Genomic DNA, 15,398 nt, shown 5'->3' with positions numbered 1-15,398 from the left:
AGCTAGCGATTTTTGAAGTAGACGGAGGGATAAAATCGTAAACGAAAAACTTAATCTAAATCACTGTTCAAGACCATATAATTCAACTGGGGTGAGCGGCGGATGAGTTTTCTCAGTGAAACAGTGACTTTGGTGCGAGCTGGACTCTTTCTGCGGGCCTGAATGATTATTGGTGAAGTCTATCAAATAGGAGGAAAAGGTGAGAAAAACAATTTATCTCACCTAATAATACCTATCAAACTCGCCCTTAGTTTATATATAAACTATAATTGAACTTAATTATTTTTAATTGTATTTCAAATTAGGGTTCTTATCCCTTAATCTAAGTGTAGGGTTCGTCTTATAATTAGGGTTCTTATTCACATTTCGAAAATTTGATTTGTTCATTTCTTACACTTCATACCCATACAAATTCGAAATCGAAGGGAGGCTGAAGCAATGGCGACCTATTCGACTGGTTCGTACACATCCCTAAAGGTTCCTCACAAACCTGGGAAGTGTAAATGTGTAATAGGTTTGATGGGAAATTAAGATGCGAGCATGATCTTTCTATCGAATACAAGACTTCTCACACAAAGAAAAATTCACAACATAGGTTCTATTACTGTCGAGTTCGTCAAGTAAGCCTTAATTTGAGGTTTTTGTCAATTTAATTTGTGGGTTGATTTTGTGACAATTTACTTTGATTTTTGTCAGTGGGATGATTGTGGTGTTTGGTTGGAATTCTTCGCCGGATATATTACTTAGCCATTTGCAAAAACTGTTTAATAGCATAGTTGAAGTATACTATGGCTGAAATTTTTAAATTGATGCAAAACGCGAAAATGAAATTAGTTGGGGTATTTAGCGTCAGTTACCCTTAATGTTTTTGCTAATATTTTTGAAACATTACAATTGACTATTTTTTTTTTGTTTTTTCTATTCTTTTCTTCTGCATTTTATTTATTTTTGTGGTAATACTTTCGGTAATATTATGTATTTCATCCATCAATAAAAAAAATCTAATTCATTATTACCATTTTAAGACGTCCACAAAAATTAATCCCTTACTATTTTTGAAACTTTCTATCACATCATAAGCTTTTTTTTCCACTCATAATATAATTAATTATTATTATTAATACTATTTTTTTAAATGAAACCCCTTCTCCACTCAATCACTCATAATACACTCAACTACTTTTGTTGAAACTCGTATGGTTTCCTTCTAAGACTATTTTTAGTCAACAAAGAGTGTTCAAGTGTCATTATTTTTGGGAGGTGATTTTGCTAATTCTAATACTATTATCTATTTATATAAACCTCTAAGAAATGTTGCATAATTAATCGTCGGCCCCTATATCCAATTTATTATCATCTTTTTTGGTTTAATGATAATCCAATCAAATATTCATATCCATTTGCACTACCGGAATCAACATACAAAAGACTAACTACAAAAATCACACAACTCAATGAACATTTTGATAAATTGGAAGTCCTACTTTCATCAATGGTGTGGTGTGCCTTACAACAAGTTGGATCAACAACGATCACTAAATCTAAATAATTATACAACATTACGTGTTCTACATCTCAAAAAAAAAATGCAGCAAAAGCTTATAGATAGGAATATATCCAAAACCTGAAACCAACTCCTTTGAGTTTTATTTCTATTTCTTTTACCTTTATCAAGAAACCCATCAAAAGTAATGATCGTCTAAACAAAATTATAACCTCCAAACCTCACTGAAAAAGGAAAGATGTATTCGTCGAGATCTCCAAGAAGCGGCGCAGCAAACATCAAGATTCCACCAACTTCAGCTCATGTGTTCTTCTCCGAGGTGTCAAAAACTTTTGCCCGTAGCTAATTAAGCCATTTTACTTTGAATCTGCCGGTGAATGTGTATCAGATATTCGACGTATGAGAACCCATTAGCCATCTTGTCTTCAACCAGGTACGAGAAGAACGTCATCCCTGCAAAGAAAAATGAATCTTTGAGAAGAAGGACGAGAAGGTGTAAAACTAATGGCAGTCTTGAGAAACAGCAACAGGATCAACGGGTCAGAAATCGTGTTAATAACAATGAAAACCGGAAGTTTAAACTACTATTGTTATTTAGCTCCAACACCTCTATACCATTACTAGAAAAAAGAAAATAAGACTGATAGTCACTAATTAGTAGACACTCCTATAGAACCCAAGATCCTCTTCTAGTAGCAGAACGTCCTATGCTGTCGTTAATTATCCAAATTATATTTTCCTGATTCCTCTATTTTCCCCATAATTTCGTATTCCTTTTCATTCACATGGAACTTTAGGGTCTTGGGAAACTCAGATGGCTGACCCAGGTTGTAAAAGACAGTTAAGTTGGGGTGAATTTGTGATGAACTAACCTGATGGATCCCCCTTTTTGCAGAGTCGCAAGCTGCAGAACAAAAAAGAGAAAAGGAGAGTTGAGAAGTATGCAAAAATGATTATAAAAAGATAACAGAACAAAATATTACATCAACTGGTGCAACCAATAAAGAAAACATGTTCTTACCGTAGGTAAGAACAACGTTGGCGCCTTATCTCATTTACAATGTCATTCAGCTTCTTTGACAAGGGATTCTCATATTGCTGCAAAACGAACTGATGCAAAAGGAAAAGGCTATAAGTGCGTTCCCTTTCGCCAAATAGAAGATTCATGCATAACTAGTTACTGTACTACCGCTGTGCTGAATATTTTTTCCTTGTGCATGGGGTATAAGAAGAGATGATGAGCTCAGTGATTAAAAGCAACAGTAAGCAACAAGTATGAGAAAAGGGAAACAGATATAATGGATCTTAAAAATTGTGAGATCGACAAGTAAAAGCTATTCAAACAAATGAATGCATGGAAACTTATGTAGCATATGACTTGGATTACATTTTCCAAGGAAAATCCAAAAGTAGAGACACAGAGACACCGTACACCAAGATTTCACATGGCAGTACCTGATTAGGAATCTCTTCAACTGATGAAATGCCAAACATCTGTTGCAAAATATTTGGCTGAACATTTTCACCAACATAAATCAAACAATCAACTCCATTCTCAAGAAGATATATTCCATCAATAGAAATGTGCTCGCTGGAGAGTGGAATCGGAGCGGGGATAATGGAATCATCTAACTCCTGAGAAATCAGCATGAAAAATGAGACGAGGAAATACATAAAACCAATAAAGATATGTATGTCTCTAAATCTCCATACCTTCTCATTAAGGTCATGAAGTGCTATCATTCTAGGGTACACCAATGGGATCACCAAAGGAGTAGGTAATGGTGAGACATAATTAATCCAAACAGACCTATCATCAATTCTTCCATCAGGCCGTAATCCAGTGCATTTGAGTAGAGCTGAAAAAGGCATAGACCAAATAGTTAAAACCAAATATGAAACTATCATGTAAAAGACTTTAACCACTCATATAAGATACATAGGTTGTGCATAATTCACAAAAATACTTTAAAGGCAGCACTCATAGGAAGCCTATGTTGTTTAAAATTCAAGCACATTCCAATAGTGCCATTTCACCCTGTACTAGGAAAGTCTTTCCAGGGATATCCTAAGAGAAGTCTTCATTTATCAAAAATGGCATTTTATTCCAAGAGTATCCTCTCATTTGTTGTGAATTTGACACGACTAACTCTCTGATGCAGTTGCGTGAAAAACTACACAGTATCTGAAACTCCATATGCAGTCAAATGGTTGATTATATCACGATGGCAAGGGTATACTTGGAACATAAGAGAATTCAATGAATAACTGCAGTGGAGTGAAGATTAATTCTTTAGTTCAAAATATTAGGGTAATTCAACGAATAGATAACGTAGCCATTGTTAGAGATTGTATATACATATATGTAAGGTAGATTGTATATACGAATAGTTTTAGCCTTGCATATGTACTTGCATAATTCAAATAGATGAATACAGAACATATATTCATTCAAGCATGTTTCCACATATCGTTAGAAAATAGTGTAATCAGGAACTTGGCAAGTTTGAACCACATGAGATGTTCGCAAATTTACTAGGAGGAACATGGGTGATACACGAGAAACTATCAAACATATAGGAAAAAGAAACTTAGAATGTACCAAGCGTATAGAGAGGCAACATTTTAAGCGCCTCAGGCAGAATAAGTTGTCCGGCCGATGACACCGTAGCACAGAACTTCCGGTACGAGTATAAAATGTTGATGCAAACATTAGTAGCTTGATCCCTGACTTGTGCAAGAGGGGCTGAAGGAATCTCAATAGCAGCTGTCACGTAATGTATGACAGAGCAACAGAGTCAGTGTCAAATATTATGCTAGATGTCTAAAAACCAGAACTCTCTAAATGCAGAGAACAAATTTGAAAAGTAGTAGAAGAAATAGCATAGTCAATAGTATTGCAGCTGCCTCCAAGCAATACAAAATACATACAAACAAACAAACTTAATAAAAGCATTCTCAGAAAACTTATAATATTAGAGTACCTTGTTTTGTGATACATGCAAATTGGGTGTCTAGATCAGCAGAGCGGAATAGGTTACTGAGCATGTTGGTGCAAGGCAGGGACAATGTTGAAACCCTGATTCTTCTTTGTCCATATACAGTAGTGTAAAGAAGGGCACACTACACAACATTAATCAACAAAGCGACTAGATGAATAATGATTACAAAGAGAAAGAGAAATGAGTACTACAAAAACCTTTTCCAGGAAAATAATAAAATTATTATTAGATGGAGTTCCAGCAGCAACATAAAGTGGTACCTGAAAAGCACACTCAGAGCCTTCCTGTAGTTTATCATCATGCTTCAGGGAGACCATTATTGTTTTGTCACAATCAATCTGGAAAAATGATGATCAAATAACTTGAAACAAATCTGACCAAGAAACTAAATGTGCAGCAGCAATAACAAACTTGGTCTCATAATAAAGATTCTCACTACAGTAAGCCATAGAAGAATAAAGAAGAACAAACAAGTGCAACACCACATGTAACAGCAAACCAAGGTGCTTCCATGGATTTCAAGAAAGGAGCAACTTTATAGAACATCACAGTAGTCAGTATAAGCTATGGGGCCACCTATTCAGCATTTGCATTATTATGAAGAGTGACAACATTTTTGCAAAAACAAAAGTAAGCCTCTATGAAGCTTTGACTCAAAAATCTGGAAATGCAAGTGCAGACTTGAAAGGACAAGAAACTGTGGAAATTCTGAACAAATTAAAAATAAACTATTGTGAAATCTACATCAACGTCAATACTTTATACTAATATTTTTTGTGTATGTGTTTATCTTTTGTGTGTTAGAGAGAGAGAGAGAGATACCGCAGGTAGATCAACATCAGTCGGTATGCGCTTACAGAAGTTACCAGAATATTCTTGAACTTGAATACCCTATCCAGGAAACAACAACAATATAACCTCGCCTTCAATTTAAGAGCTGTTTGCCAGATACATATTGTTACACATAAGTAGAAAGCTCAAAAAATAGCTTTCTAGAATCTCACCTGGCTACATCTAACACGCATCACTGCCTCGAACCCTTGGGGCCTTGTGACGTTCCACCGAAGATCATTGTAAAGCTTAGCAGGATCAGAACGGGCAGAGAAAGGATAATAGTAGTATACCTATAGAAGTAAATCACGAATTCAGATTTTGAAAATAACAGAATCAGACATACTATCTGATTACTCCAACGTCATTCAAATACCTGGCCTCCAGTTGTCCTTGGAATAACGGAGAGAGAAGCAATATCCACATACATTTGCGATGTAATGAACAAGTCAACACAGACCTGAAAGTAATGAAAATAAGACAAGAAAAAAGCTGGCTCCAATTATAAAACAAAAACATGGAGATAGTGTCAGTATCATGCATTTTCAAAACTATAAACTTTTATGTCACCTGGTACTCTGCAAGTTCTATTGCCATAGTTTTTAGAGTCTTGTCAGCAGGCTGAAGCAATTTGTGAGCCTCCTGAAATCAAGCATTATTGCAATTAGTAGGGTATTTTATCTCTCATGTAGTGAACTATTGTAGGAATCATTATCATACATCATAAGGGATGGAGTAAGATGAATTGTAATTTATCTAATTAAAGTTGTTTTTTTATTTATTTTGAGTGGCAATCTTGTACTGGAATGGATTGCCTTTGTGCCCGTAGGAATAGCATATAAATATTAGAGAAGTCATTAGTTAGGGTCAAAAAGAATACTAAAGTTAGAGGCAACTTGCTAGGTAGGAAGAAATTCTTGAGGGAACCGAGCAAGTAGACGCTAGCTCATTCAATAATGTTCCTGACACTGATAATTACTTCACCAATACTAATATACTATACTCATCGGCCAAAGAATGGTTGTAATTATCATTTTGCAATGGTACGTAAGTGGCAAATAGCTGGCCACCACCCCAAACTTAAATAATCACAATTAATTAAAGGATAAAAAAGTAGCTATTGCACTTGACGTGTATTGGATATATGAAATATAAAGGAAATGCATGATTAATTTGTTTACCACAGTGCACCCGAAAACTGATGATCGTGTTTCCACGCAGAAAAGAAGGGAACCAAAGACTACTATTACACCCAGATGGGCCAGACTCAATGGTGAGAAAGAATTTTATAGATGGACACTTGAAAAGGGAATGGGCGGGAAAAAAGGCTTTACGAAAACTATGATAGTATCAGTCCTAACTCCTAACAATGCAGATATATGCAGCATTAAGACCTTTTCTCCTGCCGACATGTTGCTTCTGCCTTCTGCTTCTCGAGCAGAAAGGGATCCAAGGCCAGTTGACGGCAAAACTGCAATATCACAAATTATTAGTACACTTGTATGACAGGCAGAGGTTTAAGGGGGTGAGTTTGCATGCTCATAAACATACAGTTATATTTATCAGCTTACCTGACTGGAAAACTAAAAGTTTGCCACCAGTGCTTTTCATTGCCAGGAAAGCAGCCTAAAGTAAGAAATGGGACAATAAAATTTGAGTATCATGTAGTCTGCTCATGATCAATTTAGACTTTTCATATGCAAGGTTATTTATATCATTATTGAACATAATGTACTTAGCACTTCCATCCGCCCATCAATTCTAGTCAACAACTAAATGATGCCAAACAACATAGTATGTTAAAAAAGTATGCTAAAAAAATCTTCATGTGTGCATACCTTCACAGCAGCACCAAGAGCTGAATCAGCAATTCTATTACTCTCAAACATTGAAGGAATGTTGTCAAGTAACATTTCTAAATGCTCACGGCACTGCAGTTACCAAAAAAAATTCCATCATTTGGGAAGTTTGTAAGATAAGAGAAAACATTAATTTCTCTCCTGATCATAAAAAGGTTGCTTTTATGTTTTTACTTTTTTGTTGGTTTGGGGTGGGGTTTACATGCTGCATACTATGAAAGAACATATATCTCAAAAATAGAATGATACCAACCTCAGAAAATTGAACAATAACATCACTTTCCAGAGGAGTATAGACATCTTGAACATCAGGAACAATGAGCATCAATGGCTGAAAAAACAAAAGGAAGAAGTAATTAAAACTAAGCACCTACTGCACTGACTGAAGAATTTGTGATCTACATCTACCACATGTGGCTCCTGCAACGCACAAGTCTAAGAACAACACAAAAATGACTAATGGAGAACATATAATTAATTACAGACCAAAATTGCCATGTAAGAGAGTAAATAACATTCAAGGAATAGATAAAATGCTTATTCTTTCACCAGATAGAAGAAAATTTTCCACCAACCTGCTGTGAAGCTCGTTTTAGGTTGTAAAAGTGGATGGTGGAATCAAACGTAGCAATACCCACCATTGTTCGAGGACCCTTCTGCATGGGAAACATAGTCAATCAAGATAGAAGTTAAACATGTTCGAGAACTTATTTGGCAATTAAACAAATCATTACAACTACAAGCTAAATATTGAAAATCATTTTTCCTGAGTTTGTTGATACACCCACCTCCAAGTATCCCCTTCAAGCAATAAATGTTTAGAAGCTTTAATTCATGGAAGGTCCACAAATAAAATGTTATCGCGTGAGAAGTACAGGCATGAACTTACTGGAAGATCAGCTATCACTTGTCTGATGGCACTGCACGCCGCTGCAGTTGCACCAGTTTGTGTAGCATTCATGGATACATCAATTAGGAAGAAAAATACAGCAGGCATTGGATCACGCACCTGAAATAGCATAAGAAAAATCATGAGACACAACAGAAATAAGAAAGATCTATATTTCATGGATCAATAAATGCAAGAGAAGCTCTGTGTCCTACACCACAAACATCCACACATAAACTAACTCCAAATTTTGCAAGTATGCATTCAAAACTCTGCAGACTTCATTGTTGTAGAAGATACACGCAATGGGCTAATAAAGCCAGCATTGTAGTATATAGTGTAAACAGCAAACTCTTTTATTGTAGACACAATTTAATGTCTCATTAAATATAAAATCTTATGAAACTAATGTGTCTCCTCTTCCCCCCTTTCCCCACCTGTGTCATGCATTGCACGTTCTAGTTGATCCATAACAACAATAAAAGTGTCTACAAAGATTTAAACACTAATTAAATCTTTGCACTTGATTCAACATATGGATGTACTTGTTACAATAATCAGGCTGTTGGCACAGTCTCAAGAGAAATCGGCCCACAGAAAAAAAAAATACTATCACAATCCTTTGTGGAAGAACTGCTGATTTTTCTTCTATCAAATAATACATTTATATACCTTATTCCTCAAATAGGAAATCATGCCCTAGATAGTTCAAATCATAAAACGGATACTCATTTTTTGCATTAACAAGTGTGCTATTTAAATGAAGTCTAGAACATGATTGGTCCTAATTAGTTATAGAATCCCAGACATGAGTTCCTAACAATCACTTCATCCCAATCCAATACTTGCTGGAAACACGTGGCACTTACCATGTACTCCTTAGAAGCAACAAATTCAACTGTTCCTCGGCATAGCTCAGGCCTTTCGTCAGCATCTCTACGCCGGCCATCTGGACCTAAGTTGCAGTGATAGTCACGTGGAGTTTCATCCGTAAATCCTGCACCACAACCCAAAAACAAAAGGATAAAGTAAAAGACAACAAAAAAGGAAGAGGACGCAAGAAAATCTTGGGAATAATGCCAATAATATATTACTATCATGCATACATGTGACGCAACGTTCAGGTTGAGCAATTATGCAAGATACAACACAACTGCCAATAAACACAGCAAATACTCCCACCACCAATGTAATGAAGAACTTAGGTCCAAGCAATTATAGGTCATGGTTTTGACTTTTTTGTAAAAGCTCAATATATCTGCTCAATTTATATAAAGATAATTCACAAGTTAATTAGTTATTTCAACATTTATTTCACTATGTGTAAACAGACAATGGGCACCATCATGAAGTTGAACTTACGGAATTATGCTAATAGATTTTATATATATATATAAAATAAAAAAATAATAATTAAAAAAAAAAAAAAAAAAAATAACTAACAAAAAGAATAGCAAAAGAGTAATTCTCACCACACAGGTTACAAATGAAACGTCTTCCTTGGTCAATAAACTTCACGAAAGGATTAATGTAACCTTTGCAACGAGAACACCGAACAGGACCACTTTCCCCAAAATCTACGACCTAGCAGTAATAAAACAAGAAATTAGAGTAGTTCAGCGCCTATAAAATTATCCTGATAAAGGTCATGTTAACCCTCAAACCTAAAAATAGCAAGTATAGCATGGAAGTCATAGTCAAACATGTAAACTTTACAGATCAACTTAAATATAGTTGGAGCATATAACAGCTTGTTAGAAATTTCCCTTTACGGGAGAACTGTGTAAAAAAAATTCCTCAAGGTCTAGAGTAACACCAAATTCTTCATTTGACAAAAGTCCCAAATTTTACTTCACTTACATGGATAGGCTCCTCAGATGGATGTGCGAGAGCTAAAGGCTGGACCAATAAAGATAGCTGCATTCCAGATGTAGATAGAAGGTCTACAGTCAACGGAACCTAATAAAACAAAGGGAAACCCCATTGTTATTAGCAGTACTAACTTAAGGAGGAAGTCATGCATAAAAGGTAGAAAAATAGTTTGAAACAATATGAGAAAAAGATAATTGTCAAAACAGCCAATGATGCAATTAAATACTTAAACCTGATTGATAGTACACCTCATGTAGCGTGGACTGCAATTTCCAGTGTCTTTAACTATATAGTCACTTGTTGCAGGCTTCACAAAGAAGAGACAAATGAGTAAAAAGAGGACAATCTAAACATTTGAAGTGATAAAAGAATATCACTAGGTTAATAGTTAGGACAGGGAATACCAACTTTGGGTAAACATACAAGAATTAAACTAAATGAAAGTAAGAATATAATTACCGGAGGAGGGTTTGCCTGATTGCCCTGACGGGTCTCATGAACAATTACAGAAGCACTAGGAGAAAGGCGGGGAATCTGGTTGGGATCAATTTTAGATTGCCCTGCTTGGTTCAGAGCCATAGATTGATTTGGAAGTGATTGTCCGCCGGGTGGCATTCCAAACATCCGTGGAGGCTGCTGCATAGGCCCAGGAATAGGAGGAGGTGGAGCCACCTAGACATTAGCACTACATTTAGAGTGTAAAATGAAGTAGATGATAAAGTAGTCTGATGATGTTATTGAGCTGCAATGTCCTCCTTAATGCTTGTTTAGATGTGAAATCATGGATGTCATAATAGTTAACTCTACAGTGTGTAGCAAGGCCGTTCAGGTTAATCAGGGATATCTGTTCAAGTCCAAAGAATATTACATTCTTCTAACCATTTAACCTGGCACATATAGGAAAACTTTGAGGGAGCCTGAGGCCTTGAACCAAGTGTGAGTTCTTTCTTCGAACAAGCTCCAATTATATAAATGTAGATAGCATAGTTTATAGAAGAATCGTATTGCATTAAATAGTAAAGTTCAAAGAACCTAAAACTGCAAAATAGAAGGTAGTATTCCTTGGTTGCAAGCACAAACCTTGAAAGGAAAACTAGATTATGGTACTTTCATCTGTACATTACATGCTTCAAAAGCAAGCAGACTGATATTGCACAAGTCCTAGTTCTACGATATACATTCTATAAAATACCACTTCAGTTAACCAAAAGTAATTTCTATGTGATTCACTTCTGTTGAAACTACAAATTCAAGGATTTGCTTAGAAACAGGGAAAATGTTAATTAAAGAGAGAACAATGCATACTGTCACTGTGGTAATTGTGATACTAGGTAGTTTTCTTTAGCTTCCTTCGCTCACTTATTTATAAGTCTCTTTCTCTTCCAGTTTTTTATGTTTTCATATTAAAATCACCATAAAGATCACTTACACACCTGCACAACTCTTATCGGATTGCATGCCCAGAAATTATCGATAACAATAAGAGAAGTTCAGCAAGAATTTGAATAATCATTTCCGATTAAAAATGCAAAAGCAAAGCTATATCTCAAATATTGATAGAGTACTCTTATACAAATAATCATTAAATGATAATGATGATAACTTTTCAAACTACTAAACAGTTGTATGTCAATGGCACAAATGACATAATAGTTGGATGCAGAAGCATACTTGGAATTTATATTAGTAGTTAGTACTAGAGGCATAGTGGAAAATATCCCAACTACAGAATTGAAATTATCCTATTGTCGAGCAGGAAGCACAGACACCAAAACCATAAACCCTTAGAAAGTATTTATGTAGCAGCTAAACAGCATAGGCCCCTCAAAGCCTTCATTTGGCATCTAAACAGGTTCCGACCATAAACTCCTCTAGCACTAAATGTAAATTATTATGAATTGAAAATTTTCAAAATATGAACAATACATGCTTATGATCAGCTCATATTTTAAAGTATGATCATGGCTTGTTGTGCAATTTGTGCAACCCTCATTCATAGCTTGATATCATCATCATTTCAAAGTTCCTAGAAAGACAAAAACTAAATCTTTATGGTTTCAGTTTCCAAACTATGGTCATCATGCCTTTTGATTGTAATCTTGCACCATAATGTAAAGGACATGGATCATAGCTCAAGAGTTAAGATGCTTATTCTAATATTGCAATCTAGGAATGATGCTGTCAAAGCTGATCATTCTTGTTACTCAATATCTTACTCCTGGAACTATTCAAGCTGCTTCAGTAATGGCATCTGTTTTTATCCTCATGTATATAGCATAGATAGCATAATTCAGTCCATAAAAGTTGGACGAGGCACCTGCTTCGAAATTTGCCAGCTCTTTTTTTACCTCATTTTTTAGTAGAAGTTATTTGCACAACTCATTACAGAACATGGTCAATTTGATTCGCTTTCATCTCGTGTAATTTATTTACAACCCATATATACGATACTGAGTTTCGTTTAAATCAGAAGCTCGTTATTATCATTAGCTAGATTCAAGTGTATCCCAACCATGTATATCTCCATGATTTACAGGTCAGTCATAATGAATTTAAGCAGCAGAATAAATTATAGTAATCAATAGAGTGCAGAAAAAAAATATTCAACATATGATAGAAGAGCAGTAAAATTCATATAATTAACCTGCTGTGGCTGTGCTGGCCATGTCTGCATCCCATAAGGAGAACTCATAGACTGATGCATGCCTGTATTTGGTGCTGAAAATGGCGATGAACCCAGAGGAGGCATCATATTATGTGGTGGGCCTGAAAATGGCGGCGCAGGTTGCCCAGAGGCAGATGATACAGCAGTAGGTGGACCACCAAAAGTAGGGCGCATTTGCAGCGGCTGAGAAGAAGGCCTAGATGATAACATAGCTGGTGGTTGTGGAGGTCCACCTAACGGCCTCGGCATACTACCCATAGCAGGAGGGAACGGTGACCCACCTTGTGTCATCCCTGGTGCAAATGTAGGCGGTCCATTACTAATTGAACCAGAAGCACTTGCATGGGAAGGAGTGGAGGGAGCTGATGTCAGAGGGGAAGACGGGTATGATCCGGGACGAGGCCCCAATGCAGGAGGCGAGGGAGCAACAGGCCCACCAACAGATGATGGCATCGCCCCAGGTGGTGGTGGTCTTGATGCAAAGGGAGGAGGCTGAGATCCAGGTGGTGGACCAGTGGGTCTAGTAGAACCCATATTTGGAGGCAATGTAGTTTGAGCAGGAGCATTGGGTGGTACCGGAGCCCTTGGAAATACACCAGGGGGAGGCGGGCCTGGTCTGCTACCAGCAAAAGCCGGAGCCTGTTGACCGAATGGAGTTGTATTCGGAGGAGGTCTAGGGGCACTACCACCAACATTGTTCGGTTGCTGCTGATTAGGCTGATTAATTTGTAGGTTTTGCATATTATTAGCAATGGAATTCGGGTTATAATTCGGGGGGAAATTCCCTGGCCTAGGTCCCCCAGGAGCTGCCATCACTTCAACTAATCAGAAATCTCTAGTAACAAAAAGATAAAAGATATAAATATCCGCAGATCCTCAGCACAGTGAAACTTCAAAAATCTCTCCCCAATCCAATCCAATTCAAACCTACAAAATAGGCGGATGAATCAAGAAACAATCTTTTGAGCCAAATCACACATATACGAAATATACCTAAATAAACCAAAGAAGTAAACAATGAATTATATAAAGACCTACGGTGGAGGCCGAAATTCCGGTCCGTTACAGGAGGAACCGACCGCTTTCCGACCAGATTCCGATCTTACTACGCAAATATCAGAAAATTAAATCACAGGCAAGAAGTGGAACCAAAACGACAAAAACAAATCAACATTCAACAGATTAGAGCTTGGAGGTACCTTAATGTTGCGCGTAAAATTGCATACAGTTTTTGGCTGAGATCGATAGATAATAGTTACGGATCGAAGTCGAGATTGATAGATAGAGAGAAAAGAAAATGCAAAATTGGTAAATTTCTGAAGGATCAAAGCAAAATTCACATATTACGGTTATAAAAAAAAATTATTGAAATTGGCAGCTTTCATTTACTTTTTTGCCTTTTTTTTCATTTTTTTTTTCGGTTTTTGCAATAGAAACATAAAGAGGGCGATGATGATGTACAGCAAATAGAAATCAACTGATGATGTGTACTCACGTGACACATTCAAGGCAGGCACGTGACTTTGAACAAAATATACATCCCCTCCGTCTCAATTCAATAAACCGTGTTTCCATACTTTGATGTTTCAATTCAATAAGTCATTTTTAAAAAATAACGAATAACCACAACCCATTATTTACAAAATTACATTAAATGTTATTGTGTCTCTCACAAAATTATCTCTTTTTTCACTTAAAATAATACTCCCTCCGTCCACCAATTAAAGACCTATATGAAAAAATACGGGTTTTAAGAAAAAGTGTATTTTTATTAGTTGAGTGGAAAAAGGGTCCCACTTTTTAATAAAAAGTGTATTTTTATTAGTTGAGTTGAGAAAGGGTCCTACTTTTTTGTAAAGAATCTTTGACTTTTTTGATTAAATAATGAATAAAAACTTACCAAAAATAGGTAGGCATTTTTTTTGTGGACGGACCAAAAAGGCAAGTAAGCCTTGAATTGGTGGACGGAGGGAGTAATATCTTTATTTTTTTTCTATTTTTTCATAAATTATCCTAAAAAAAGTTATTTTATCTTATTTATTTTTATTATAAATTATTTATTTTTCAATATCCGTGTCCAGATCTTGTGTCTATTGAATTGGGATGGAGGAAGGGAGCATTTGATTTGTACGTGTAAAATCTAAATATTTAAGGAAGCCAATGTCAAGTGGAATATTTACGAGCTCATGGGCCATGATTTTATAAGCCTAAACATATCGGGCCAACTCAGCTTAGCCTACTCTCATATGGCCCACTTGATTTTGGATTGACCTAAGGTGGTTTTCCACGTTGGCCCGATTTTGGTACCAGCCCAACCTAAGGCAATTTCTCGCATTGGGCTTACACATTGGGCCTTTTTTTTGTATGATTGAGTATTTTTATTATCAAGAGTAGGATTTTTCTAATTTCACCTTTTTAGTGAAATAAGAATCAAATAAAATTAACTTAAATAATAAGAATAATTAAAGGTCTTGGGATATCTTAAAGTTTCAATCCATCAAAGTAAATAAGATATTAGTCTTACTATTTTTATCTATCAAAACTAATACTTCAAAGTAAACGCTCCTTGAAGAACGTTTGTTTTGAATGATAAAATAATTTGGTCAAATATATGATTGAATGCTAATTTGACGGAAAATATGATTGAATGCTATTAATCTTACACAAAAATTCTTGTGAAACTGGTTTTATAGTAAAACCGTCTTTACAATGATACTACTTCAACATACAAATGATACTTTAAAATGTTAGTCCAAGCTCGAGGGAGCTTGCTGAC

The 15,398-nt window shown here is 35.9% G+C and overlaps 1 protein-coding gene across 6 annotated transcripts; it reads right to left on the bottom strand.

Annotated features, from left to right (window-relative positions):
* Nucleotides 1–1,461: 1,461 nt before the first annotated feature.
* Nucleotides 1,462–14,061, bottom strand: LOC130987902 (protein transport protein SEC24 C-like). Of its 6 annotated transcripts, none has more exons than XM_057911606.1 (26): nucleotides 13,822–14,061; nucleotides 13,661–13,727; nucleotides 12,602–13,549; nucleotides 10,417–10,629; nucleotides 10,190–10,264; nucleotides 9,946–10,044; nucleotides 9,558–9,669; nucleotides 8,955–9,082; nucleotides 8,086–8,205; nucleotides 7,772–7,852; nucleotides 7,450–7,527; nucleotides 7,176–7,268; nucleotides 6,909–6,963; nucleotides 6,732–6,808; nucleotides 5,908–5,979; nucleotides 5,714–5,797; nucleotides 5,511–5,630; nucleotides 5,329–5,397; nucleotides 4,767–4,844; nucleotides 4,489–4,627; nucleotides 4,107–4,271; nucleotides 3,218–3,363; nucleotides 2,960–3,139; nucleotides 2,526–2,614; nucleotides 2,377–2,408; nucleotides 1,462–1,957 (listed from the first exon to the last, which is right to left on the bottom strand). In XM_057911606.1, exons 3-26 carry the CDS (start codon nucleotides 13,433–13,435, stop codon nucleotides 1,851–1,853), a joined length of 3,246 nt encoding a protein of 1,081 aa, XP_057767589.1. In that variant the 5' UTR covers nucleotides 13,436–13,549; nucleotides 13,661–13,727; nucleotides 13,822–14,061; the 3' UTR covers nucleotides 1,462–1,850. The 6 variants fall into 6 exon arrangements, with proteins under 6 accessions (XP_057767589.1, XP_057767590.1, XP_057767587.1 ...); XM_057911607.1 differs by having other exon boundaries at nucleotides 13,657–13,723; XM_057911604.1 differs by having other exon boundaries at nucleotides 13,657–13,727; nucleotides 13,822–14,041.
* Between the last annotated feature and the right edge of the window lie 1,337 nt (nucleotides 14,062–15,398).

The sequence above is a fragment of the Salvia miltiorrhiza genome, chromosome 6 (assembly GCF_028751815.1).
Source record: "Salvia miltiorrhiza cultivar Shanhuang (shh) chromosome 6, IMPLAD_Smil_shh, whole genome shotgun sequence".
Classification (NCBI taxonomy): Eukaryota; Viridiplantae; Streptophyta; class Magnoliopsida; order Lamiales; family Lamiaceae; genus Salvia; species Salvia miltiorrhiza.
This window is presented reverse-complemented; position numbering and strand designations above follow the sequence as displayed.